General features: G+C 43.7%; 1 protein-coding gene across 3 annotated transcripts in view; it reads right to left on the bottom strand.

Annotated features, from left to right (window-relative positions):
* Nucleotides 1–16,933: 16,933 nt before the first annotated feature.
* Nucleotides 16,934–26,835, bottom strand: part of LOC139550442 (uncharacterized) — a 230,799-nt gene continuing 220,897 nt past the window's right edge. Inside the window, exons 9-14 of one of the 3 annotated variants that reach the window (XM_071361346.1) lie at nucleotides 26,250–26,371; nucleotides 25,144–25,261; nucleotides 23,910–24,233; nucleotides 23,325–23,526; nucleotides 22,478–22,976; nucleotides 16,934–21,858 (exon numbers count right to left, since the gene is read on the bottom strand). In XM_071361346.1, the coding sequence (XP_071217447.1) occupies nucleotides 20,884–21,858; nucleotides 22,478–22,976; nucleotides 23,325–23,526; nucleotides 23,910–24,233; nucleotides 25,144–25,261; nucleotides 26,250–26,371 (2,240 nt within the window). In that variant the 3' untranslated portion in view covers nucleotides 16,934–20,883. Of the gene's footprint in view, nucleotides 21,859–22,477; nucleotides 22,977–23,324; nucleotides 23,530–23,909; nucleotides 24,234–25,143; nucleotides 25,262–26,249; nucleotides 26,372–26,835 lie in introns of all 3 variants that reach the window. The other 2 variants (XM_071361347.1, XM_071361345.1) reach the window with 2 other exon arrangements.

The following is a 26,835-nucleotide window of genomic DNA, read 5'->3' on the forward strand; positions in this document are numbered from 1 at the left end:
GCACTCCAAAGCTTTCTGCCCCGTACTCATAGATGATGTCCCCCATCCTCTCCAACTTCTTCTCCACTGTGCCTCGAAGTTTCTCGAGGGTCAAGGTAAGGTCAGTATTCACTGCTTCCCACAACTTCTTGTCACTGGCGCCAGGCCACTTCACATACGGTCTGTGCCCTGGTAGTCTCCTCTCGACTGCAGGTCTGGGAGGCTGGGTGAGTTCCACTCCTGTTGTTGGTTCCACCTCAGTTGTTACTTCGGTGCTTGAGTTTACGTCCTCCATGACAGTGGTACTGATGCACTGCAAACTATGGTTTGCGTCCAGTTGCTGTGCTTCATTCGACTGATTTGATCGCTTTCGCAGAGGCCTCTGTCTCTCTTTACCCATACACCCCTTCTTCCCCTGGTGGATCCTCAACCCATGGTGTGATGTAACTTTCCTCCAACCACAGACACATACCTGCATCTGACCAAAAAGAGACAATAGAAAAAAATGTTAATGGCAATGTGAGAAAATTATGGTAACTAGTCTGGCCTGTTTTTTTCCCCAGACCCCCCTTCACACACACACATATGGCAGGTTCTGAGGAAGCTGACTTAAATGAGTAAGCAGCTGATGTGCCAAAAAGCTGCAAAGCATTATCAGGCAGCTGGTGCGCATAGCAAGCCTCACCAGACAGCTTCAGTTCATATCAAATGTACATGATGGAGTTAAGGGTCTGCAAGGACATCCAACTTCTAAGTTTGCTTTTTACCACACTCATCTGGCTGAATACTCTCTCGACTTCAGCATTTGAGTGTGGCAAGGACAACACAGACACAGCAGCCATGGCAAGTTCTTGAAACAGGTTGATATCAGCTGCTTCCCTGAACTTCCAAATCTCACTCCAGAAGCCCAGTGTGTTTTTTGTTTCGTTCCATTTACTAAGATGGATGGCACGCCATTGCTTGGCTATTTTTTATATTTCTCCAGGGCTCTTATTGGGCTTTAGAGTTTCCTCCACATTGAAAACTGACATGTACTGCAATGCTTCGATGTTGTCCGGCAGTCTCACCCTCAACTCATTAGTGAGGGAGATGGTGAAGACTACACACCGCTTTAGGACATTGTTTTCATCCTCAGGCACAAGGTGGAGCTCAGCTGCCTTTGACTCAAAAAGGTAACCAAGGTACGGTTTTGGACTGATGTATCCATCTATTGCCCCATTGAGTACATCAACATTTTCCAGTGAATTCAGCACCCTGCTGCTCACAGACTTGATCAGGCTAACCAAGCTGTCAAGTAGCTTAAGAGGATCTACTTGCTTTCCCTCAAAAGCCTTGATGGCCACCCAGCACTGACTTCAAAAAAGTCAGGTACAATATGTTTTGAGGATCACTGTACATGGAGTATAAAACCTCAGCCATGTCGCAGTGTTCACTGGACTTGGTGACTGCGAAATGCAGCCAAAGCTCATCCCACTGGTCCAAAATGAGTGAAAACGCGGGTTCAATGGAGAGCCAACGTGTGGCACACACCTTGGTTATCTGTAAAGGTTTCTCCCCACAGTTGATGGTCTCATATATGGCCTTGTAGGCCTCCCTGCGCTTTGGAGACACTGAAAACCAGTTATAAATCTCTCGTACCAAGTACTCCACACCATGGGGGATGGTGTCATTGGAAGCATGACTTACAGCAAGCTGCAGAGAGTGGCACACACAGCAAATAGGAACCAGAAATTTGAGGCCATACTCCTCCTTCAGCATTTTATGGACCCTATTGTTAACTTCTCTAGGGTAGGGGGCAGCATTCGGAATTTTGGATGAAATGCATGCCCAATTTAAACTGCCTGCTTCTCGGGCCCAGGAGATATGATATGCATATAACTGGTAGATTTGGATAGAAAACACTCAAAAGTTTCCAGAACTGTTAAAATGGTGTCTGTGTCTTGGCAGGCGAAAACCTGAGAAAAATCCATTCAAGAAGTAGTTTTAGTTTTTGTTTTGTAGTTTTCTATTCAATGCCATTACAGTATCCATTGACTTAGGACTCAAACTGTAGTTTCTATGCCTTCCACTAGATGTCAACAGTCTTTAGAAATAGTTTGTGAGGGAATAAGAGCATTCGGAATGACTGGACGCTAAACTGGACGCATTCGGAATGACTGGACGCTAAAGTGTCGCAGAGCTTTTTCATGCCCTTGTTTTGTCACGTTCTGACCATAGTTCGTTTGTGTTTTCCTTGTTTTAGTGTTGGTCAGGACGTGAGCTGGGTGGGCATTCTATGTTTTGTGTTTCTATGTTGGGTTTGTTGTTTGGCCTAATATGGTTCTCAATCAGAGGCAGGTATTTGTCATTGTCTCTGATTGGGAACCATATTAAGGTAGCCTGTTTGCACTGTTGGTTTGTGGGTGATTGTTCCTGTTCGTGTGTTCATGTATTTTTTGTTCCCATGTTCAGGACTGTAGCTTCTTTGGTTTTCGTCTGTTTATTGTTTTTGTTCGTGTTGAAAAGTATTCCAATAAATATGGAAACATACCACGCTGCGCTTTGGTCCTCCTCTCCTTCCAATGACGAATGCCGTTACATGTTTACCTTTTAAATTGACGACGTTATTGTCCGGTTGAAATATGATTGATTATTTAGGCTAAAAACAACCTGAGGATTGAATATAAACATAGTTTGACATGTTTCTATGAACTTTACGGATACAATTTGGATTTTTTTGTCTTCCTGTTTTGACTGCGTTTGAGCCTGTGGATTACTGAAGAAAACGCGCGAACAAAACTGAGGTTTTTGTATATAAAGACACTTTATCGAACAAAATAAAAATTTATTGAGTAAATGAATGTCTGCTGAGTGCAACCATATGAATATCATCAAAGGTAAGCGATTCATTTTATCTCTATTTCTGACTCTGACTCTGTTCTACTTGGCTGGTTACTGTTTGTAATGAATTGTCTAGTGGGCTATGTTCTCAAATAATCGTAAGGTATGCTTTCGCCGTAAAGCATTTAAAAAAATCTGACACTGTGGTTGGATTCCCAAGACGTTCATCTTTAAACCTATGTAAAATATGTTTTGTTTTCTGAATTTTTATAATGAGTATTTCTGTATTTGAATTTGGCGCCCAGCAGTTTCACTGGCTGTTGAAGAGGTGGGACACTAACGTCCCACATACCCAAGAGAGGTTAATCCTTGTCATAACCGAGGCATTGTCAGTCCCTATCCCCAGGAGTTTCTCTTTTTTAAGACAACGCTTCTCGAGGAAAGCCACAATAGCACGGGCTGTAGATTTGGCATCTCCTCCCTCAAACTCAACAAGCCCCAGAAATGTTGATACAATTGTCTGCTTGGTGTCACTAAAGTACCTTATCACAACCCCCAGGTACTTAGAAACACTTACATCCCTGGACTCATCGAGGAGGAGGCTGAAACGCTGGTCACCCACATCTGCGACCAACTTTTTCAGAAAGTATGGTGCTAGAAAACCATTAATAATTTCTGTGCACTTTGTCCTGTGCACTTTGTCCTGTGCATTTTGAAGGGGGTAGCAGCAGTGGAGTCTGAGAAAGCAGCTCTACATGCTTCTCCAATGTGATCATATGCCAGCATGGAACAGTGTTCAGCGATAGCTAATGCCATGGTGGCCTCAGCCTTTTTTGCAGAGTAAATCTTTTTTAACCACAAATGGCAGCTTGTTTTGGGTGGAACTGTCATAAGGCTTTGCCTTTTGAGTATGTTGAGTATGAGTTCAAATCAAATCAAGTTTATTTTATATAGCCCTTCGTACATCAGCTAATATCTCGAAGTGCTGTACAGAAACCCAGCCTAAAACCCCAAACAGCAAGCAATGCAGGTGTAGAAGCACGGTGGCTAGGAAAAACTCCCTAGAAAGGCCAAAACCTAGGAAGAAACCAAGAGAGGAACCAGGCTATGAGGGGTGGCCAGTCCTCTTCTGGCTGTGCCGGGTGGAGATTATAACAGAACATGGCCAAGATGTTCATAAGTGACAAGCATGGTCAAATAGTAATCAGGAATAAATGTCAGTTGGCTTTTCATAGCCGATCATTAAGAGTTGAAAACAGCAGGTCTGGGACAGGTAGGGGTTCCATAACCGCAGGCAGAACAGTTGAAACTGGAATAGCAGCAAGGCCAGGTGGACTGGGGACAGCAAGGAGTCATCATGCCCGGTAGTCCTGACGTATGGTCCTAGGGCTCAGGTCCTCCGAGAGAGAGAAAGAAAGAGAGAAGGAGAGAGCCAAGATTTTCAAAATGTTCATAAATGACAAGCATGGTCAAATAATAATCAGGAATAAATGTCAGTTGGCTTTTCATAGCCGATCATTAAGAGTTGAAAGCAGCAGGTCTGGGACAGGTAGGGGTTCCATAACCGCAGGCAGAACAGTTGAAACTGGAACAGCAGCAAGGCCAGGTGGACTGGGGACAGCAAGGAGTCATCATGCCCGGTAGTCCTGACGTATGGTCCTAGGCCTCAGGTTCTCAGAGAGAGAGAAAGAAATAGAGAAGGAGAGAATTAGAGAGAGCATACTTAAATTCACACAGGACAAGACAGGAGAAGTACTCCAGATATAACCAACTGACCCTAGCCCCCCAACACATAAACTACTGCAGCATAAATACTGGAGGCTGAGACAGGAGGGGTCAGGAGACACTGTGGCCCCATCCGATGATACCCCCGGACAGGGCCAAACAGGAAGGATATAACCCCACCCACTTTGCCAAAGCACAGCCCCCGCACCACTAGAGGGATATCTTCAACCACCAACTTACAATCCTGAGACAAGGCCGAGTATAGCCCACAAAGATCTCCACCACAGCACAAACCAAGGGGGGGCGCCAACCCAGACAGGAAGATCACGTCAGTAACTCAACCCACTCAACCCCCTAATGGGGTCTGAATACTCGCTAAATATAGCGTCTAAGTTACTAAATTGGCAACACTGGGGCTGGGACACGTTTTAATACGATGAAGATCATCAAAGGTTAGTGATTAATTTTCTCTATTTCTGCTTTTTGTGACTCCTCTCTTTGGCTGGAAAAATGGCTGTGTTTTTCTGTGACTAGGTACTGACCTAACATAATCAGATGGTGTGCTTTCGTCGTAAAGCCTTTTTGAAATCTGACACTGTGGTGGGATTAACAACAAGTTTATCTTTAAAATGGTGTAAAATACTTGTATGTTTGAGGAATTTTAATTATGAGATTTCTGTTGTTTGAATTTGGCGCCCTGCACTTTCACCGGCTGTTGTCAAGTCGATCCCGTTAACATCTTGAAGTTAGGGGGCAGAATTTCTATGTTTGGAAAAATAACGTTCCCAATGTAAGGTGCCTATTTCTCAGGTCCAGATACTAGAATATGCATATAATTGACAGAGTAGGATAGAAAACACTATAAAGTTTCCAAAACGGTCAAAATATTGTCTGTGAGTATAACAGAACTGATTTTGCAGGCGAAAACCTGAGGAAATCCAACCCGGAAGTGACTCTTATTTTGAAAAATCACTGTTCCATTGCCTGCCTTTCGTCCATTTAAAGGGATATCAACCAGATTCCTTTTCCAATGGCTTCCTCAGGGTGTGAACAGTCTTTAGACATAGTTTCAAGCTTTTATGTTTCTACAAACATTACGGATACTATTTGGAATTTTCGTCAAGCCTTGATGACCTGCCTAAGGCTGTGGAATACTGAACATAACACGCCAAACAAATGGAGTTTTTTTAATATAAAAATAATCTTTATCGAACAAAAATAACATTTATTGTGTAACAGAGTCTCGTGAGTGCAAACATCCGAAGATCATCAAAGGTAAACGATTAATTTTATTGCTTTTCTGGCTTTCATGACCAATAATATTATTGTAACGGCGGGTGAGTGAAATGAGTGAGGAGTCAAATGCAGAGAGCGAAATGAACGGGAAAACGCTTTAATGTCCTTCAAAACGTAACAGGTCCAAAACATGGGTGAATGCCCAAAACACTAGCGCTAAACAAACCCCAAACCTCGTTACAAACACTGGACAGCGAAAACCCAAAACAAAACACGATACATCACCAAACGTAACAACCAACAAGCCCGCACAAACACCAGCGGGAAAAACGAACATAAATAACACCCATCCCAAAAACCCCAACAAGGAACAGGTGAAAACAATTAGACAGAAATAAACGAAAAGGAAAAAGGGATCGGTGGCAGCTAGTAGACCGGCGACGACGACCGCCGAGCGCCACCCGAACAGGAAGGGGAGCCACCTTCGGTGGTATTCGTGACAATTATACCCACGATTACTGGGTATTTGGGTATGAAGCTACAAGCCTGACACCTGTATTTGGGGAGTTTCTTCCATTTACTCTCAAGCTGTCAGGTTGGATGGGGAGCATCGCTGCACAGCTATTTTCACGTCTCTCCAGAGATGTTCGAACGGGTTCAAGTCCGGGCCAGTCAAGGACATTCAGAGACTTGTCCCGAAGCCACTCCTGCGTTACCTTGGCAGTGTGCTTAGGGTCGTTGTCCTGTTGGAAGGTGAATGTTCTCCCCCAGTCTGAGGTCCTGAGCGGTCTGCAACACGTTGTCATCAAAGATCTCTGTACTTTGCTCCGTTCATCTTTCCCTCGATCCTGACAGGTCCTTGCCACTGAAAAACATCCCCACAGCATGATGCTGCCACCACCATGCTTCACTGTAGGGATGGTGCCAGGTTTCCTCCAGATGTGATGCTTGGCATTCAGGCCAGAGAGTTCAGTCTTGGTTTCATCAGACCAGAGAATCTTGTTTCTCATGGTCTGAGAGTCCTTTAGGCAAACTCCAAGCGGGCGGTCATGTGTCTTTTACTAAGGAGTGGCTTCCATCTGGCCACTCTACCATAAAGGGCTGATTGGTAGAGTGCTGCAGAGATGGTTGTTCTTCTGGAAGGTTCTTCCATCTCAGAAGAGGAACTCTGGATATTGAGTTATATTGTTATATTGAGGACTGTGAAGAAAGCAGTGGGAAAGGTGGATTTAATCAAGGTGACTAGAAGCTGCCTTGTTTTGGTTAATTGTGTTGATGAAGAACAGAAGGCGCGTGCATTGGATCTGGCAAACTTGTCCACCTCAGAAGTAACATGGAGCAGGGAGCCTGCCAAAGGAGTTATGCCTGGAGTCTCGTTGGATATAGATGATGAGTACCAGAAGTGGTCAGTGCAAGTCGCCTGACCCGTATGGGAAATGGAAGGAAGGAAAAAGCCTAGCAATATTATTGTTGTTTAAGGAGACTACCTGAATATGTGAAGTTTTGATATGTGAGGTATGGGGTGAGAGCATTTGTGTTCAAACCAATTACAGTGTTGAAATTGTAAAGGATATGGTCAAATGTTTGCAGATGGGGAAAGTATGATATTGAAGAATCTTTGAATGGAAAATGTAGCAACTGTGGTGTGGATCATACCCTGGACTTCCTTGAGTGCCCTGTTAGACTGAAGGAGGTCGAGGTGTCAAGGATTAGAGGGGTGTGCAGTGAATCTCCTATGTAGATGCAGTGAAGAGAGTCGAACGGACAAGATGGAACAGTGATGAAGATATGGCGGTGGATGTATTGCAACCAGTTGCTAGTATTTCAATTGGATAATCTGGATACACTCATTGTGAAGAAGGTGGATTTTGTGGCATTTATAGCCACAGTGATTTGCTGTACAAGGGGTCTAAGGGGTCCAAGAAGCTGGAAATCATTATCTGCAGCCGAGAAGTTTTTGGGGCTCCAAGACTTCATGGCAGAAGCACTACAAGGACTATTGTCGCTAGGAAATGTACCGGCCTAACAGGAGGCTTCTGAGCATGTGTTCTGAGCCTGCCAGGTGTCAGGCCAGGGTGTCCTCAGTTGCGGTCAAGAGCTTCAGGCCCTCCGGAAGGAGAGACAGAGAAAGAGAAAAGATGAGGGTTAGTGAGAGCATGTTGTGACGGCCCTGAATTTTCTGAACCGTCTCAGTGCTTCTCCTTCCAATAGGACGCATATTTCCATCCTGACTTTTACATAAGTCCTTTGTATTGGTGTGACTTGACGGACCAGATGGGACTCATTCCCTCCCAAACCAAAAGGAGAAACCAATGTTTTCTCTGGTAGGCACAACCTACCTGGCACCCCTATAAATAACCTCAAGTCAAAACCGTTACATAAAAAATGGCACCCCAGATTGGACTCGAACCCACAATCCCTGGCTACCAGAGAAAACATTGGTTTCTCCTTTTGGTTTGGGAGGGAATGAGTCCCATCTGGTCCGTCAAGTCACACCAATACAAAGGACTTATGTAAAAGTCAGGATGGAAATATACTTTTCATAAACCCCTTAAAACATTGGAAAGAACTTCAAACAAGTGTATTCTTTTGCGTGGTTGTATTAACATAAATGATCACACACACAACAATATAACAAATAATGCGCTTATGTTCATTTAGAAATGTCCTGTACCTCGGGCATAAAAAGAGTCCAGCCCGGTAAATAAGTTCAGGGACTCAAGTGACCTTAGTCACGCAACGTTTGTCCATAGCGTAAACCCAGTATTATTCATACACTGAAAATAACACTTATTTTACAACACAACTATAAAGCGTATCAAAGACTAATACATCCTCACAACTACATAAATCACAGTATACATCACCCCAAAACAAATGAAATACCATGTACAAAAAGTAGTCAGTCGGTCAGTCATACAATCCAATCTGCCAACATATCTCCAGCGGAGAAAAGGCCACGAAGAACAGAGAGGTGTAGTCCACAGACGCACAGAGTGGATCCAATCCTGGGTAAACTCGCTATAAGGCTACAAAACACACTTTAAGGCAACAAAACAAATGTAATAGCGAAGCTTCATGAACTGAGGGTAGCACACAATCCTCATTCATGTCTCAATCACAACTTCACCTTTGCGCAGCTGATGCTGGCTATTTAATGGGGAATTAAAGGGGAATCGCCCTATTAGGAGAAGCACTATTTAATTGGGAATTAAAGGGGAAGCGTCCTATTGGAAGGAGAAGCACTGAGACGGTTCAGAAAATTCAGGGCCGTCACAATGTCTAAGACCATAGTACACCAGATACAGTGCATTCGGAAAGTATCCCTTTTCCCATATTTGTTACGTTACAGCCTTATTCTAAAATGTATTAAATAAATGTTTTTCCTCATCAATCTACACGCAATACCCCATCGTGACAAAGCGAAAACAGGTTTTTAGAATTTTTTGCAAATGTATATATATATTTATTTATTTCTGTAAATACCTTATTTACATACAGTGGGGAGAACAAGTATTTGATACACTGACGATTTTGCAGGTTTTCCTACTTACAAAGCATGTAGAGGTAATTTTTATCATAGGTACACTTCAACTGTGAGAGACGGAATCTAAAACAAAAATCCAGAAAATCACATTTTATGATTTTTAAGTAATTAATTTGCATTTTATTGCATGACATAAGTATTTGATCACCTACCAACCAGTAAGAATTCCGGCTCTCACAGACCTGTTCGTTTTTCTTTAAGAAGCCCTCCTGTTCTCCACTCATTACCTGTATTAACTGCACCTGTTTGAACTCGTTACCTGTATAAAAGACACCTGTCCACACACTCAATCAAAAGAATTCCCAAATGAATCTCCTTGTCCAAAAAACGCAGTCCAATAAGAAATGCATTATTGGACCAGTCCTTGTCTTCCACTACAACTTTTGATGGGAAAACCTAAATTGCACCACCATCCACCTATACACTATCCGCAAAAACCCACCACTCATCCCACTACTTTGGCCCTAAACAATCCTACACCAGGCTGTTGGCCTGGGAGGATGGAACCACTTCTCTCAAAACTTCCTGTAGATCTTCTGCACTAAAATCTCTCTGTCACAAGAATTTTCAATCCCAATGATGATAACTAAGCAATTAATTAGGCTTTGACCAATCCCGAGGTTTGTAAGACCCTGGGTTTAATAATAATTAGGCAAAGACTCAGCTTCTGCAAAAGATCCGTAAAGTTTATTCAGAGAACGTTCTAAAGTCCAAAAATGCAAAGACATGTCATTTTATAACCCTCACCCCCACCTACTTCCTCGCACATACACACACACAAACAGTAGGTGGGCTGTATCTCTCCCCACAGTCCACATTCCTCGTATAGCACTACCAAGCTGGAAGTTCCATACCGTTCCCTCCCTCCCGAGATTAGAGGGACCTTGACAGTGTCTCTTTCCTGTCGTAGGTTTTTCAAAGTTCTAACCAGGTGAGGTCATGTATAGTTTAATTGTCCTCTGTGTTTTCTTAGTCACACACACATTTCTCTCCCTTACTTGCCTCGACCAAACCTTATTGGACTTTAGTCTAATTATTCTTAATACATTTTACATAGTCTAATAATTACGTTAGTCTAATTATTCTTATACATGTTACATAATCTAATAATTATGTTTCAGGGTGGAATTCTTTAGTCATTACCTTAAACATATAAATTCCCTTATCACTCTCACACCCAAATATTTATCTGCTGCTGCAACTACCACATCTATCTTCTATGATTTACACTCCATCAGTGCAGTGCAGTTGATCACCATGGCTATAAATGCAAGAAATCCAACCCTACTAAAATGAATCCTCTCTCGATCTCTCTCTTCAGGCCTACTCACATGGGGGCTCCCAGTTAACTCACTCGCCTCTGCTCTCTTCACTGCCTCAGCATAGGAAACTTTCTGCCCCACTCAAACTCTGGCAATCTCAACCTGTCTCTCTCAGGGTACTTCAGATCCCACAATTGACACACAATGTTATCTCTATCCTAACTGTACACTCCCTCCGACGATGCCCTCCTGCACATTTCTCACATCATGGGATCTCCCTTCTGCACATTGCTGAAACATGTCAGAATCCTTGGCACCTAAAGCACTCTACCGGGTTCGGAACAAAGTCCCTCACAGAATAACAAATACTACCTAACATGACCTTATCAGGTAGAAGCTCCGTGTCAAAGCTCAACAAGACAGACAGGTTATTCTCAGTTATGCCATTGCCTCCGGGTCTATGTCTCACCAAACGGTGAGCGTCACAATAACCAGGAATATTATTTTTCATTTGATCCACCTCTACACTCAACGTTACCCCACTGATCACACCTTTGAACAGCGGCCTGCTCCAGAGAGCAAAGCACGACACAGGTTGAGACACATGACTCGAAGCGCCCGCTTCCTGTGGGCGGCGGATACACAAAAAATCTAATCAATTCCACTTCTCTACACTTTCATAGATGTAACCATTCCCAGTTTGTCCTTTACCCAGCTTGACACAATGTACACTACCAGTCAAAAGTTTTAGAACACCTACTCATTCAAGGGTTTTTCTTCATTTTTACTATTTTCTACATTGTAGAATAATAGTGAAGACATCGAAACTATGAAATTACACATATGGAATCATGTAGTAACCAAAAAAGTGTAATAAATCCCCCCAAAAAGTATTCTAAATACATCGCAGACAGTGTCACCAGCAAAGCACCCACACACCATAACACCTTCTCCTCCACGCGTTACAGTGGGAAATACACATGCAGAGATCATTCGTTCACCCACACTGTGTCTCGCAAAGACACGCCGGTTGAAACCAAAAATCTCAAATATGGACTCCAGACCAAAGGACAAATTTCCACTCGTCTAATGTTCCTTGCTTGTGTTTCTTGGCCCAAACAAGTCTCTTCTTCTTATTGGTGTCCTTTAGTAGTGGTTTCTTTGCAGGAATTCAACCATGAAGGCCTGATTCACACAGTCTCCTTTGAACAGTTGATTTTGAGATTACTGTTACTTGAACTCTGAAAAAAAACATTTGGGCTGCAATTTCTGAGGCTAGTAACTCTAATGAACTTATCCTCTGCAGCAGAGGTAACTTTGGGTCTTCCTTTCCTGTTGCAGTCCTCATGAGAGCCACTTTCATCATAGCGCTTGATGGTTTTTGCGACTGCACTTGAAGAAACTTTCAAAGTTCTTGAAATTGTCAGTATTGACTGACCTTCATGTCTTAAAGTAATGATGGACTGTCATTTCTCTTTGCTTATTTGAGCTGTTCTTGCCATAATATGGACTTGGTCTTTTACCAAATAGAGCTATCTTCTGTATACCCCCCTACATTGTCACAACACAACTGAATAGCTCAAATGCATTAAGAAGGACAGAAATTCCACAAATGCACTTTCAATTAACACCTGTTAACACCTGACAAAATGAGAAAAAAAATCCAGAAAATCACATTGTAGGATTTTTAATGAATTTATTTGCAAATTATGGTGGAAAATAAGTATTTGGTCAATAACAAAAGTTTATCTCAATACTTTGTTATATACCCTTTGTTGGCAATGACAGAGGTCAAACGTTTTCTGTAAGTCTTCACAAGGTTTTCACACACACACACACACACACATTCAAACATAAAACGCAGGACAGTATGAAAAAATTTGAAGCATCATAAAATTGTGCTTTTCAGTTTCTCACATCATGGGATCTTCCTTTTTGAGTCTGTTTGTAAGATTTTGATTTAAAAAAAACATGTTCAGATCTGTTTTGAAAAAATTAACAGTCAAAAGAAGTCAAAATGATGTTTAGATCATGTTTCCAAAGCAAAGTTCCAGCCTACACACATATGATTGTAACAGAAGATAACGTGATCATTGACAGCCCAGTCACATAAAACATATTGATGAAAATGCATTATGAACAGTACACACACACAGAATATTACTTTAGCAAGGCCTTCATGAAGTCTTCATCTCACCCCCACCAGGTGGCAGTAGCAACACATGTAATGGATGTGGTATTTGAAATCGGTTTGAATTAAGTTACGGATGCTGCTAATGCTCCTTACAATGGGTAAGTGCATACGTGATTTACTTTGGTGGTGGTGTCACTGGTGTGTCAGGTTCAAAAGCGTTATCCTCCTCTGAGCACATTAAAATCATAATTTTTGACAAATAGTGACGCAGAACAAGAATGCTTACACAACAGTTCCATTCCATTATTGTATGACATATTCACAGTCACCTGATCTACCTTATTGTATTCAATCTATTATTTATGTGTTCAAACATTGGACAGTCACATTAAACGAACCATGAAGTACAATGCATGTATTTCTGTGTCTTCCTACCATTATCATTATTTCATGCTCCTTGTCATACGAAACACTACAGAGAACAAATCTCAGACACCCTTGAATAGAGAGGATACAATATCCTTTTATTAGTTATTATTCCAGTCATTTATTTTGTTAACGAACCAATTTTACAGTAGGCCCTGTGCGTGTATATTGGTGGCAGTTTACAGTTTCCCTGTCAACGTGTTTTCTCTCTAATCAGCTGTGCAAATTGAGCCAGAATCACAAGCACACACACACACACACACACACACACACAGAGAAACACACACGCACACAAAAAGATACACACCCACACACACACTTTCAAAGGTAATACAAATAAGATTAGTGAGATTGTTTCATTGGAGAGAACATGAAGAAAAGACCACCTGCCAGGCAGGACTCATCTCTTTGAGACACATCCTTTTTTATAAAAATGTACAAATAGCAGCACCACTCCCAGGCAGCTACTCTGATAAATACCCCCCCCCCGACATTATCTACTGCTCTTACAGTTTAGAAACATTCTGGGGTCATATTCATTGATGTTCTCTATAATGTAGACAACATCAGGACTCAGGTAAACTCATAAATATAGATTTCTGCCTTACGCTATCTCCCATAGGAGTTCCATGTAGATGTTGTCTGTAGTTGTACCAGTCATATTTAGAGCACAGAGGATGTCTTTGTTTCATTTTAGCTCACAGGTTTTCCCCTAGGCAAAGCCCAGTCAGCTCCACTCAGTCTGCTTGTAACCTATGAGCTTCTACTCTGAATGTAGATGACATTTAGGAAGTGGATACACAGTAAGGTGAGTATGTTGTGGGTAGCTTTTATATTACAATCATACGTTATATCATACGTTATATTAGAATCATTTATTATATTTTATATAGCTGTTAGTTTTTTGTCTGAGGACATAAAGTTTCTTCAAACTAGTATTGGAGAATTGCTTTATGCTTATGTACTGTATGCATGATAAAATATAATGTCCCCTCAGCTAACATCACGTCACTGAAAAGCAATACAAGCAGTCATTTGAACAAAACATTTGCAAAATAATGCTTTCTTTTATTTTGAATACTGGATAAACAGAAGGTAGCAAATAATCCAATAATTGAGTTCAGAATATATCACACATTAACAATACATTTTGCATCATCCCAGTCTGAATGCTTGTATACATCTCATTACCATGACTCTGGTGCTCCCCATCCTTTCTCATCTCATTGCCTTTGGAGAGTAGGCCTAGTTCTTCCTGTGTAACTAACTAGCTAGCCCCAAAGCTCTCATTCTCTGATTGCCTCCTTAGCCCCCCACCCCTACCCCTGTCTTCCCGTTACACTATAGATTATCTGTCGACATACTGTTGGGAGATCAAAGTCTAATTAAGATTGTTAATGAAGATTTAATTTTCTACTTCAAACGAGCCACTGAACACAGAGCAGCCAGTGTAACAGAATGAGAATGAGAGAGAGAGAGAGAGGGAGAGAGAATATGGGGAGAGGGAGAGAGAAACAGCAAGGAAAAGATAGGGTTAAATGCTGTACTTGTCTTAAGGACAGGAAGTTTGTGTGACTTACTGTGTTTCCACCCCAAGTTAAAATAACAACATTTTGTAAATATTTATTTGTTTACACAGATACCATCAGAGGCTGTTATCACACACACACACACACACACACACACACACACACACACACACACACACACACACACACACACACACACACACACACACACACACACACACACACACACACACACACACACACACACACACACACACACACACACACAGTACTGTAGCTATGGGGGATTCAGTGTGTCAGTTAGGATCAAACAGAATGAGGAATCTCCATGTAGTGGCTTCCCGCTGAACACACACCAGCCCTGCGCTCTGTGATGTAATCCTGCAGCACTGTGTGTAGTGTAGTGTACAGTATATCAGAGGGCTTGCGTAGCCTTCCTTGCCCCTGCAGCACTGCACTGCTTCCCAGGCCCATTCCAGCCCAGCTCTGTTATTAGTTCACTATTATCTATTATTCAGGTTAATAATTGCTGTTATTGTTCTGACAGGGAACCTTTCCACCTTTAGTACAGTATTACTGCAGGCAGCGTTTCATCTGAGTGAACAGCCCTGCAGTCAGAGTGCCACACTCAGATGGTAAAATTGACTTGAAACTTGATCCATAGTGTCACGCCCTGACCTTAGTTATCTTTGTTTTCTTTATTATTTTGGTTAGGTCAGGGTGTGACATGGGGGATGTATGTGTTTTGTCAAGTCTAGGTGTTTGTAGGTCTATGGTTGCCTAGATTGGTTCTCAATTAGAGGCAGTTGTTTATCGTTGTCTCTGATTGGGAACCATATTTAGGCAGCCATATTCCGTTGGGTATTTCGTGGGTTATTGTCTATGTGTTAGTTGCCTGTGTCTGCACTGTTATATATAGCGTCACATTCGTTTTGTTGTTTTGTATTAGTTTGGTTAGTGTTTCTTCTTAAATAAATAGAAGAATGTATTCACTTCACGCTGCGTCTTGGTCCTCCTCTCTTCCACATTACGACGAACGTGACACATAGACTATTTATTGGTTTGATTTAGAGTTTTGTCATAAGTGTGTCCATTCATATGAATTGAACACAGATCATTTAATTACTGATGTACAGCATAATAGTGTTTTGTTTGGTTCCTCGTGTTTTCAAGAATCTCCTTCAGGCATTACAGTACATTCTTGCGAATCCCCTTTAGCCCTTACAGTACATTCCTGAGAATCTCCTTTAGCCCTTCCAGTACATTCCTGAGAATCTCCTTTAGGTATCACAGTACATTCCCGAGAATCCCCTTTAGGCATTACAGTACATTCCTGAGAATCTCCGTTAGGCCTTCCAGTACATTACTGAGAATCCCCTTCAGGCATTACAGTACATTCCTGAGAATCCCCTTTAGGCATTACAGTACATTCCTGAGAATCCCCTTTAGGCATTACAGTACATTCCTGAGAATCAAATACAGTTAAAACCTGTACTGAGCTGCGTTTATATGGTATTATTACAATATAATATGAATTTACATTTCAGTGAACTGTATACTGTCAGTTGTTATTACAATCCCTTTTGTAGAATTTATATAATACAATTAGAATAATATTATTTAATAATAGAGTATTTCTCTTAGTTCCTGTCTCCTGACTTGGGCACGCATACTTGAATCCAATCAAATCTAAACAAAGTCCCTTCGAAAAAAAAATAATATAAGTAAACAAAAATAATCCATTGTATTAGTGTTACTTTTGAAAATAAATCATTCTCCACATTGTGTTTTTCAACACAGGGGAATCACTGTCATTCTGCTAGCCTAGGAGTGCTGTGGGTTTTGTAAATGTACATTATCACGTTCAGTGCACCCTGTCAGGTTTGTTCTATTTCCTGGCCATTTTTGGCAGCCCTCCTGAGCTCACAATGTCCATTTGTCACCGGGCGAACAAGCAGAAAAGTATCTTGTATCTTCTGAAATTGTGTGGTAGCTCCAGAACTATCTGTCCTCCTTTATTGACCTTCGATCCCCTGTCTAGAGTGGAGCCAATCAGAACAGACAAGGTGTTTCTATCTCTGGTTCTGAAGAGATTTCAAATACTTTTTACGTTGCTAACTCAACCCACAGTCACATACACCTACACACATGCACACACTGTCTCACACTCTCTCTCACACACCCACACACACACTTTCAAAGGTAATACAAATAAGATTAGTGAGATTGTTTCATTGGAGAGAACATGAAGAAAAGACCACCTGCCAGGCAGGACTCATCTCTTTGAGACACATCCTTTTTTATTAAAATTTACAAAAAAGAAAAGGAAAAATACAACAGAGTAATAAATACACTTTATTCAGCACGCCATCGTGGAATTTTATCAACATCGTGCAGGAGCGATGAAGCCCCACAGGGAGACAAACCTGGGGTTGTCTGGTGAGGTTCAAAGTTCACCTTCCACCCTCCAGAACAAACAAAGAATAGAACCACACACCCCTGAAACACTACATGTAGCTATGTCAGGACCTGCAATTACAATGCACTATATTTTTACTAGGATTTAATGGTCTTGGTAAACAGCTTGAGAAATCTCCTGACAATCTGACTTTCCTTTCTGACTCTGAATATTTTTTTTTAAAGTTAACCAGGAATTGTAAGCTCTGGTCCTGGAGTGTCGCTGCGTCTGGAGGCGACTGATTCAACTAATCATGCCTTGATTGGACCAATTTGGTGATTCCTTCCCTTTTCTCCGGAGGTGACAATCAGTTCAATCAAGTAGTTTAGTGACAGCACCACTCCAAGCCAAGGCCTCTCCAGATTTAGATCAATCAGCGGAAGCATCACTCTGACTTACATGCTGACTACACCGGCCACGCGCTCCGCGTGTGCCATCATACACATGTTGATTTTGTATATCCCCACCAGATGTGACCATAACACGCATGTTAAAATAACAAAAACCAACTGTGCACCAACTATATTAACTTGGGGACAGGTCAAAACAGACATGAGACGGTCATGGACATTAAGCTAGATAGCTGTTGCTAGCAGTTTTGTCCTGGGAGATGAACATTGGGTTGTTATTTTTACCTGATCATGCATATGGTCCCCATTTTAGCTGGTTCTTTGTCAAATTTTGACCCAGATCATACAAAAATCATGTGTTTCTCTACAACGGCGATTAATCCACAGATAAAAAGGGAAACCTAGATAGGTTTTAGTTCTATTTGATTAATATCTTTCAATAAACCACGTGAGTTTGTGTCATCCTGATATAACGATGGTACTTGCAGCGCGTGTAGCAAGTTCTATTTTAGCGCTTGGCTACGCAGACGCCCATTCACATGCTCGAGCGGTGTGGGGAAAAGATTGAATAACATGTATGTGTACATTTATTTTGCAACTTAGCCGGCGAGGCGTGAACTACATAGCATACTGCACAGCGTATGAAGTTGTTTTACAGGTGTGTGGTTATTCCCTGAGTGGGTTTTGACTCAGGTGGAGGCTGCTGAGAGGACAGCTCATAATAATGGCTGGAATGGAGTGAATGGAATGGTATCAAACACATGAAAACCCCAGAAATATGTGTTTGATTCCATTCGCTCCATTCCAGACAATATTATGAGCCGTCCTCCCCTCAGCAGCCTCGACCCTGTTTGAATACATTCAAAATGCATCCTGTCTTCCTCCCATCCTTGAATTAATTATCACTGATCTGACACAATTTCAAAAGGTGAAAGTAAGGGTTCCCTTTCAAAGCCTTGACTAATCAGAGATCACGCTTAGGAATGGACGACAATACGAAAAAGTATGAAAAATGTATGCACTAATTACTGTAGGTCGCTCTGGATAAGAGCCTCTGCTAAATGTCTAAAATGTCAATGTAAATGAAGGTAGGGTGTATTTCTTTTAGTATTCCAACAGGACCTCACACAGTGTGAATGGGGTCAGGGTTGTAGAGATTGTGGCTCAGGTATGGGGAAGTGAGTGTGGTCTCTATGGTGATTGTGTAGACTTTCTCTTTTCACCAGGGGGTTTGTCACAACCTGAGCCAATGTTAAGTTAACAGTGCAAAACTTTTGGAGATGGTACATAAAGTACAAGCTGACAGCAGTCTCTGTGGGCTGCTTTGTGTCCCCGTAAAATGTTCCACATTCATTTCTGGGGTGAGCAATAGCTATATATATATTCTTTGTGAGCAATAGCTATAAATATATTCTTTGGGGTCATTTCCATTACAACTCCAGTCAATTCAGGGATTGTGACAATTGAATTGGAGAGTTTTCATGGTCCAGTTCAATGGTGTTCCATTGAAATGCAATTCATCTAAATGCTGGTCTACCGCTGAAATGCTGGCTTGGAAATCTACCTCACATAACCTTGCATGCAAGGCTTTTAGGTTGTAGTCAGATGCATGGCTGTAGAGGACAACTAGTGAGCATGTTCTGTAGGCTACAACACTTTTTGCCAGGTTAAAGACAGAGCACTAATGTATTTTATTTAATACTTGGCTTTTCCATGAGAACCTGGGTTTAGCACACGACTCTATAGAGTGGTCTGCCCTAATGTAAAATACATGGTGCTGTCCAGTTAAGGTCAGGTCAAGTCCGTTCTAAAATTAATCCAGGTCAGGTCTAGTCTCAAAAGTGCTCCGTTTGAACGTGACAGTTTTTTTTACACTTGTTTTTTTTACACAAGTATCTTCACTTTTAACAATTGTAATCTGTGATATTTACAAATGCATATACATAGAGTAGAACATTAGTTATTTCCCATAGACACCAACTTTATTATTTGACATTATTCATAGTCTAGTATTGAACGTCACACAGTAAAAAAGTGCATTCCAGCTGAAAACCAGCTCATCCTCATCCAGACCTCACTACCCCAGTCACTACCGCAGTCACTACCACAATCACAACCCCAGTCACTACCCCAGTCACTACCCCAGTCATTTCTGTTCACTGGGTCTGCTGGTTTCCATTCTGACACAACTCTTCACTGATAAATGGAAGTTATGGATTGGACAGTTAAACATGTTCAGAGTGTGAATTGGTTGGCGTTTGGTTAAGATTGTGCTAAAATCATGCAGACTTGGTCCTCAAGAAATGTTGATTTAATAGGGCGAGGTTTTGCATAAAACATTTACAAATGTCTCTCCTCTCCTCCCTACATACAGACTTAGAAGAGATTTATTTTTCATCACTTTATACGCAGAATCAATACATCTTGTAATACTTTTGCTTTAGTTTTATTTAACCTTTATTTAACTAGGCAAGTCAGTTAAGAACAAATTCTTATTTTCAATGACGGCCTACCAGGGAACAGTGGGTTAACTGCCCTGTTCAGGGGCAGAACAACAGATGTTCACCTTGTCAGCTCGGGGATTCAATCCAGAACCTTTCGGTTACTGGCCCAATGCTCTCACTAGGCCCCAATAGTGATTTACTATACAATCAATGCCTGATAACACGAGTGTGTGTGTGTGTGTGTGTGTGTGTGTGTGTGTGTGTGTGTGTGTGTGTGTGTGTGTGTGTGTGTGTGTGTGTGTGTGTGTGTGTGTGTGTGTGTGTGTGTGTGTGTGTGTGTGTGTGTGTGTGTAAACAACATAACTCTCAGCTAAGCCAGGGAAGATCATATCCCTAAATCATTTACATTTTTCACAATGTCTATTTTCCAGTGATGTGTTAGAGAGAAAATAATATTTTTAAAGGTTTTAAATTATTCATAGTTTTCAGTAGTGAGTTGAATTATTAACTTTTCTGCCTCTGCAGTTCAAATAAATGCAACAGTTTCTGTACACTCAGTTTCTCTCTCCCTCTCGATCTCTTTCCTCTCTATCTCTGTCTTGTTCATATTATATCACTTCTGTGTGGTACCCTAGTTGAATGTATTGTCTTGCTTGAAATTCTTTCTTGGATGTTTAGGTTGTTTTTCTTTGTCCAGACCAATTAACAAATTGTTGCTGCTCAGTGGAGAAACACCATGCGCATTGCCTCAGTACCTTTCAACACTTATTGCTTTAAATTACATCAATCACTCCCTACCCTCCCATGCCCTCCCCTTCCCTCCCATGCCCTCACCTTCCCTGGGCTCATTTTTCTCTGTCTCTTTTTATTACTCTCCCTCTTCATCTCTCTCTCCTTTGACTTCTCCTCCCATTACTCTAGCTCTGCTTGCCTTTTACCCCTCCTTCATTCTCTCTCCTTTTCCTTCTCCCTCTCAGTCTTTCTTCTCATCTCCAGAGCGCTCCTCTTTCTCCCCCTCCTCTTTTAAATCCTCTTTTTTGTTGTTCCTTACCTCCTTCTCCTCCACTTGATCTTTCTCCCTATCTTGGAACAGCTTGGCTAGTTCCTGAAACTGCGGACCCCACTCCTCCAACCCTCCTCCCCACTCCTCCTTCTCTGCATCCTTTTCTCCCTCACTCTCCAGTGAGCTGAGGGAGCCTGCACGTGACCCTGTACCCTCCAGCCCGTACACCTGCACCGAATCATAGGGCGGCTGTGAGGGGTCAAAGGTGACCTGAGCCAGACGCAGGCGGAGGAACTCACCCACCCTGAGGGCCAAGGAGTGACCACCTGGTACTGGACACCCTCTCCTCGCCTCCATCCCTTGGACCCACCCTGCCCCGTACCCCATGATGCCCCCGTATGCGCCCCTGGCCTGACCTGGGAAGGGCAGCATCTGAGGGGTCATATCCCTCCTTCCTAAAACGTATGCCCCAATACCCACCCTGTCCCGCCAGTCAGCCATGAACCCTTCTGGGTACATCCCCCCGCAAGAAGTCCCGGTCAGAGATATCCCTCCACCCTCCCTGTCCGGCCTGGCCACCACAAAGTTGCTTCCCATCTCTAGCCCTCCCCTCCCCAGGCTCCCGGGGTAATCATGCCTCTGTCCCGCTGCCTCCCCCTGCAGGATGCTGGCATAGTTGCGGGCGGCTGACTGCTGAGACTGGCCGTCTGGGCAGTTGGTTCCAGGCCCTCCACCACCACATCCACCACCAGAGGATTCTGGTTCAGCTGAACCAGAGCCAGTGCGTTTGGGGGACAGGCCGGCGCGGAAGGCCCTGCGACCCGCCATGGGCAGGGTGGCTGAATCACACACCCAGGCGCCACCGTGACTCTGGCCAGCCATGGAGCCGGAACGGGTCAGGACCAGCGTGTGCTCCCTCTCTCGGGAGAGGGTCTCAGACTGGACCTGCAGGGGACGGGGAGAAGGAGGAGGGTCAGTCCGGGACAGGGCAGGGGAACAAGGAGGAGGAGGAGGGTCAGTCCGGGACAGGGACAGGGAACGGTGCTGTTAAGTGGATGTAGAATATAAAGGATAACAAGAGGTGATGTTGAGGTTGAGAGAATTGTAAAAGGAGCGAATGGAGAGATGAATCGGGGAAACAATTAAAGCAGAAAGCCGGAGAGTAAATAAAAGGGCAAATGTAAGAAACGGGGAGAGAAAGGAGACAACGAGAAGGAAGAAAGCAAAAGACAGAGAGACAGGATGAGAATAGACAGACACACAATGAACAAGCAAGATAGAGAGAGTGAAAGAGAAACAGAGTTTAGAAGGTAAGAGAAGCAGGTTAATAACTAAAACGAGCTAACACTGTGACAGAGAGGGGGATGAAGAGGGAGGAGGAAATCAACAGACAAAACGTTAAAAATGAAAAAGACAGAAATCTTCCAAAAGCAAAACATAAAAAATAATAAATATTCACTATTGTCTGCTCTCAGTAATCAGCAGTGTTAAAATCACTTCAAATGATAACACATTGGTTCGTTCATTCATTCACTTATTGTCATATACGGTGTCGGTCTCTTACCCAGTCCACCGAGTCCTGACTGTGGTTCTGCTGCTCACTACTGTTCTCTGTACAGTTGCTCATAGCTCCTCCCTCTCCACCCCTCTCCTGGCTGTTATTGGTCCGTGGCGTCCCTCCATCTGAGGTGCTAACCCCGCTCTGTGGGCCTGTTCCGTCTCTACTCTCTCTGCTGCTCATTTCAGCTGGCCCTACGTACACGGCCCCTGGCTCCAGGGCCCCCACCATGGCCCCCTGATTCTGGATGACCAGAGAGTGGTCTGGGTGGCCCCCAGGGAAGCGGTAGGCCAGCTCAGCCAAGCCCGGCTCAAACTGGCCCCCTGGAGTACGTCGGAGAACTGGCAGGGTGTGGCTGCTGTAGCAGAGGCGGCCGTACAGGGGCCCTCCAGGGCCGGAGTAGGCCGGGTCCAGGGCTGGGTTCTGGGCCCAGTTGTATGCACGGGCCTTGTCCTGGACGTGCTGGGAGTAGCGTCTGGGGGACAGAAGATAGGGTGTGACAAGGCTAGACAACATGTTATAGCAGCTTTACATAGGAGCACCCACCAATGAGGGATTGCACAGTATAGACAGATAATCTCACTCAGCACTGTGGATAATGTTGTAGGGGAAGTAGGTGATGCCCAACAAAGTGTCTAATAAAGTGTAATAGTTTTCCTCTTTATTTTTTTTTAGCTAAGAGGCTGATTAGAGCAAGGAGTTTTGAGGCAATCAATGACCTAAGTGGATCAATACAGTCTTAGAAAACTCTTGAGGACTGGAGTTTTGTTTGGGTACGTTTTTGCACAGCATAGCTTTCAATTAAACACACACACACACACAAACACACTGCACCCACACCACACACACTCACATGTTCCTGCTGTCCAGAGTGCGGTATCCCCTGCGTGAGCTGTGGGGGGCGCTCTGGAGCGCTGCGATGTCAAAGGCGGCCGTGTCAGCCTCGCCTCCTCCCTCGTCATCGTAGGTGATGATGTTCTCCCTAACATCGTCCTCCTCCAGGGGAGACAGAGAGTCCCGCTTCTGACGTCGCAGGGACAGGGACAAGGCACTGACTGCTGGAGGGAGGAGAGACGGAGGGAGGGAGGGAGTCAGAGAGAGAGAGCGAGAGAGAGAGAGAGAGAGAGTGTTGGTATATCATATGTCTGTCCTGCGTGCTAAAATCTGTAATTGACATTGAGCCATAGCCAGATAGTCATATAGACATGCATTGTGTACTGGACTAGACCAATCACATTGGTAATAAAGTGTGCCATTCCCAGTCAAATGCCAATGTAATGTTAGTTGGGTTTGTGTTTCCCAGTAAAATTACTAATCAACTAATCATCAAGTCTTGAATCACGTGTGATAGTGTTGGGTTGTAATGAAAGCTTGCACAACCTGTGGATCTGGGTCTCTGAGACCAGGATTGAGTAACACTGTTGTACAGTATATTTACCCAGCAGAGTGGCGACACAGGCCAAGATGGCCAGCAGGGCGGCAGTGCTGAGCCCAGGGGAGGGGGAGGTAGACTGCTGTGGGACACACACCGTCTCTCTCTCCCACTCCCAGTCTCCCTCCGTCTGCCTCTCCTGTCTCTCCTTCTCCCCAGCCCGGGCCCCTCCTCTCAGGCAGGGGCAGATGGACACAGTGACCGTCCCGGTGGAGGTCAGGCCAGACGTCCCATCCCTTAACACCAGGGGAATGTGTAGCGTGAGGGAGGAGGAGGAGGAGTGGGAGAGGGGCTGCAGTGGCGACAGGAGCAACAGGGTGGCACTGGGGCCTGGAGGAAGAGCGAGAGAGGGAAAAACACAACATGAGAAAAAAAACAGCAAGAAACTCAATTTAATTGAATGAAATCTCTACCATTTAATGCTATTCTCATAGCTTCCCACAGCTTCCCTCAGAGGATGTGTCGGAGTCCATTGGGAAAAGATGGATTTCCAGTAGAGGAAAAGGTAAACAACAGGGAAAATACAAAGGGGAGAGAGAGGAGAGAGAAGTAGGGGGAAAGAATGAGACAGACAGAGAATGGGAGGAGAGAGAGGTAGGGGGAAAGAGGTAGAGACAGAGAGCGAGGAGGGGAGAGAGAGACAGACAGAGAATGGGAGGAGAGAGAGGTAGGGGGAGAGAGTGAGACAGAGAGCGAGGAGGGGAGAGAGGTAGGGGGAGAGAGTGAGACAGACAGAGAAGGGGAGGAGTGAGAGGTAGGGGAGAGAGTGAGACAGACAGAGAAGGTGAGGAGAGAGAGGTAGGGGGAGAGAGTGAGACAGACAGAGAAGGGGAGGAGTGAGAGGTAGGGGAGAGAGTGAGACAGACAGAGAAGGTGAGGAGAGAGAGGTAGGGGGAGAGAGTGAGACAGACATAGAAGGGGAGGAGTGAGAGGTAGGGGAGAGAGTGAGACAGACAGAGAAGGGGAGGAAAGAGAGGTAGGGGGAGAGAGTGAGACAGACAGAGAGAGGAGGGGGTAGAGGGAGAGAGTGAGAGAGAGAGAAGGGGAGAAGAGAGAGGTATGGGAGAGAGGTAGAGGGACAGAGAGAGAAGGGGAGGAGAGAGAGGTAGGGAGAGAGAGGTAGAGACAGAAAGAGAGAGGGGAGAAGGTAGAGGGAGAGAGCGAGACAGAGAGAGGGGGAGTGTGACAGGAAGTGTGTGGGAGAGAGTGAAACATAAAGAAAGAAAGAGAGAGACTATACCTCCACTGTCCCTAATGCTGAAGTTGAGGGCGAAGCTGGACTCTGGAGGGATGTTGAAATATACAGCACTGTCATTCCCTCCCTCATCTCGATCAATGGCACGCAACACCTGCACCACCTGAAAAGAAGAGACAGAGTGAGAGACCAGACACAGAAAAGGAGGTGTGAAGGGAGGATTGGGGAGGAAGGAGGAGAGGAGTGAGAGAGGAGGAGGGGGAATGATTGGGAGGGTGAAGGAAGGTTGGGGGGGAGAGAGAGACAAGGAGAGAGAAAATAGTAAGATAGCATTGGAGAGGTAAACAAGATAGGAGGGGGAGGGAATAGAGAAGATAATAGAGATATAGAAAGAGTATTTTGTAACAACGCATGACTTTAACTACCGTTCACATCCCTGTGTGCCCTCAGCATTTACCTCAAAACAAACAAATAGGCTCTGCTAGATAAAACCTCTCAAATCAAGAAGGAAGTAATTATATCTAACCTTAACTGTGAAGGGAATTCCTGGGTTGGCTTTCAGTATATAATCTATGAAGATTGGGTTCCGACTGTAGAGAAGAATTTAGGAAATAAATCCTAATATTCTATCTAGTGAATATTATCTCAGCTTAAACCCCTGGGACTCTCTTAAACACTGCCTGTGGCGAAAAGGCAATACAACACCTCTTTAATGGCCTTTAGAGTACAGTGATTCAGACCTAGAATAAGATGTTAGGACGTTTCTGAGTTATGCAGTAGCTAGGGCTTTCACTTTGAAAGGGTTTTTAAATTATAACACTTTATTATTTTGTGTGCTTTAATGTCCTTATTAAAAAATGTATTCTTTTCAGATGCATTATACATCAATTGGCTGATGGGTTTCTTCCCTGCAAGACGGTTGCTGAGACAGAAAAACAAAGACACGTGAACACAAAAGAGGGCATGAAGCCGGACACAGATAGAACAAACTGATAGACAAAGACAACATGTTAATGGAAAGAGACAACATGGAAACATGGTAAAAGCAAAGGAGGAACGGAAGCGTGGATAAAATGATAGACGGAGTTTTCACATACTGTAAGCACACACCACACCACACCACACACACATACATACACACCCACTCTGACCTGTCCAGTGGCTGATGAGTCACACATGGCTGCTGTGTACTGTCTGTCCAGCTCGGGCGCATTGTCATTCAGGTCCAGCGTCTCTATGGAAACCACCACTCTGGACACCTGGCTGGGGTTGTCTGGGGGAGAGGAACCAGGAACAGCTGTGTCTCAACAGAGAGCATTCCAAGACCGCGGAGTGGCCAACACATCTCAACTCTGCTGCTCAATCCACTAGTGTGTCCTCGTGATCTAGCCTACAGGGTTGCCTGTGGTAGGTTCAGATCTGAAGCAAACATAGCATTTGTTATGTGATGTTTTAGAAATCTGGCTAAATCTGCAGGTGATTGGTATGTTTTAGTATAGAGCGTTGGAATTAGTGCCTCCATCCCTCTCTTTCTACACCAAACAGTATTTTCAAAGCTCCAGCAAAGGCGATATGTAAGGTGAGCTGACATGCATGCAAAGCAGTCACACCAGGGCGCAGTTTAAATGGACTGGGACAGAGTCCAAGCTGCATTCACGCACCCATACGCACACACCCTTTGAAATACACCAACTCACAATTTGGACTGCACACACGAGTCGATACACACATTTCGGG

The sequence above is a fragment of the Salvelinus alpinus genome, chromosome 23 (assembly GCF_045679555.1).
Source record: "Salvelinus alpinus chromosome 23, SLU_Salpinus.1, whole genome shotgun sequence".
Lineage (NCBI taxonomy): Eukaryota > Metazoa > Chordata > Actinopteri > Salmoniformes > Salmonidae > Salvelinus > Salvelinus alpinus.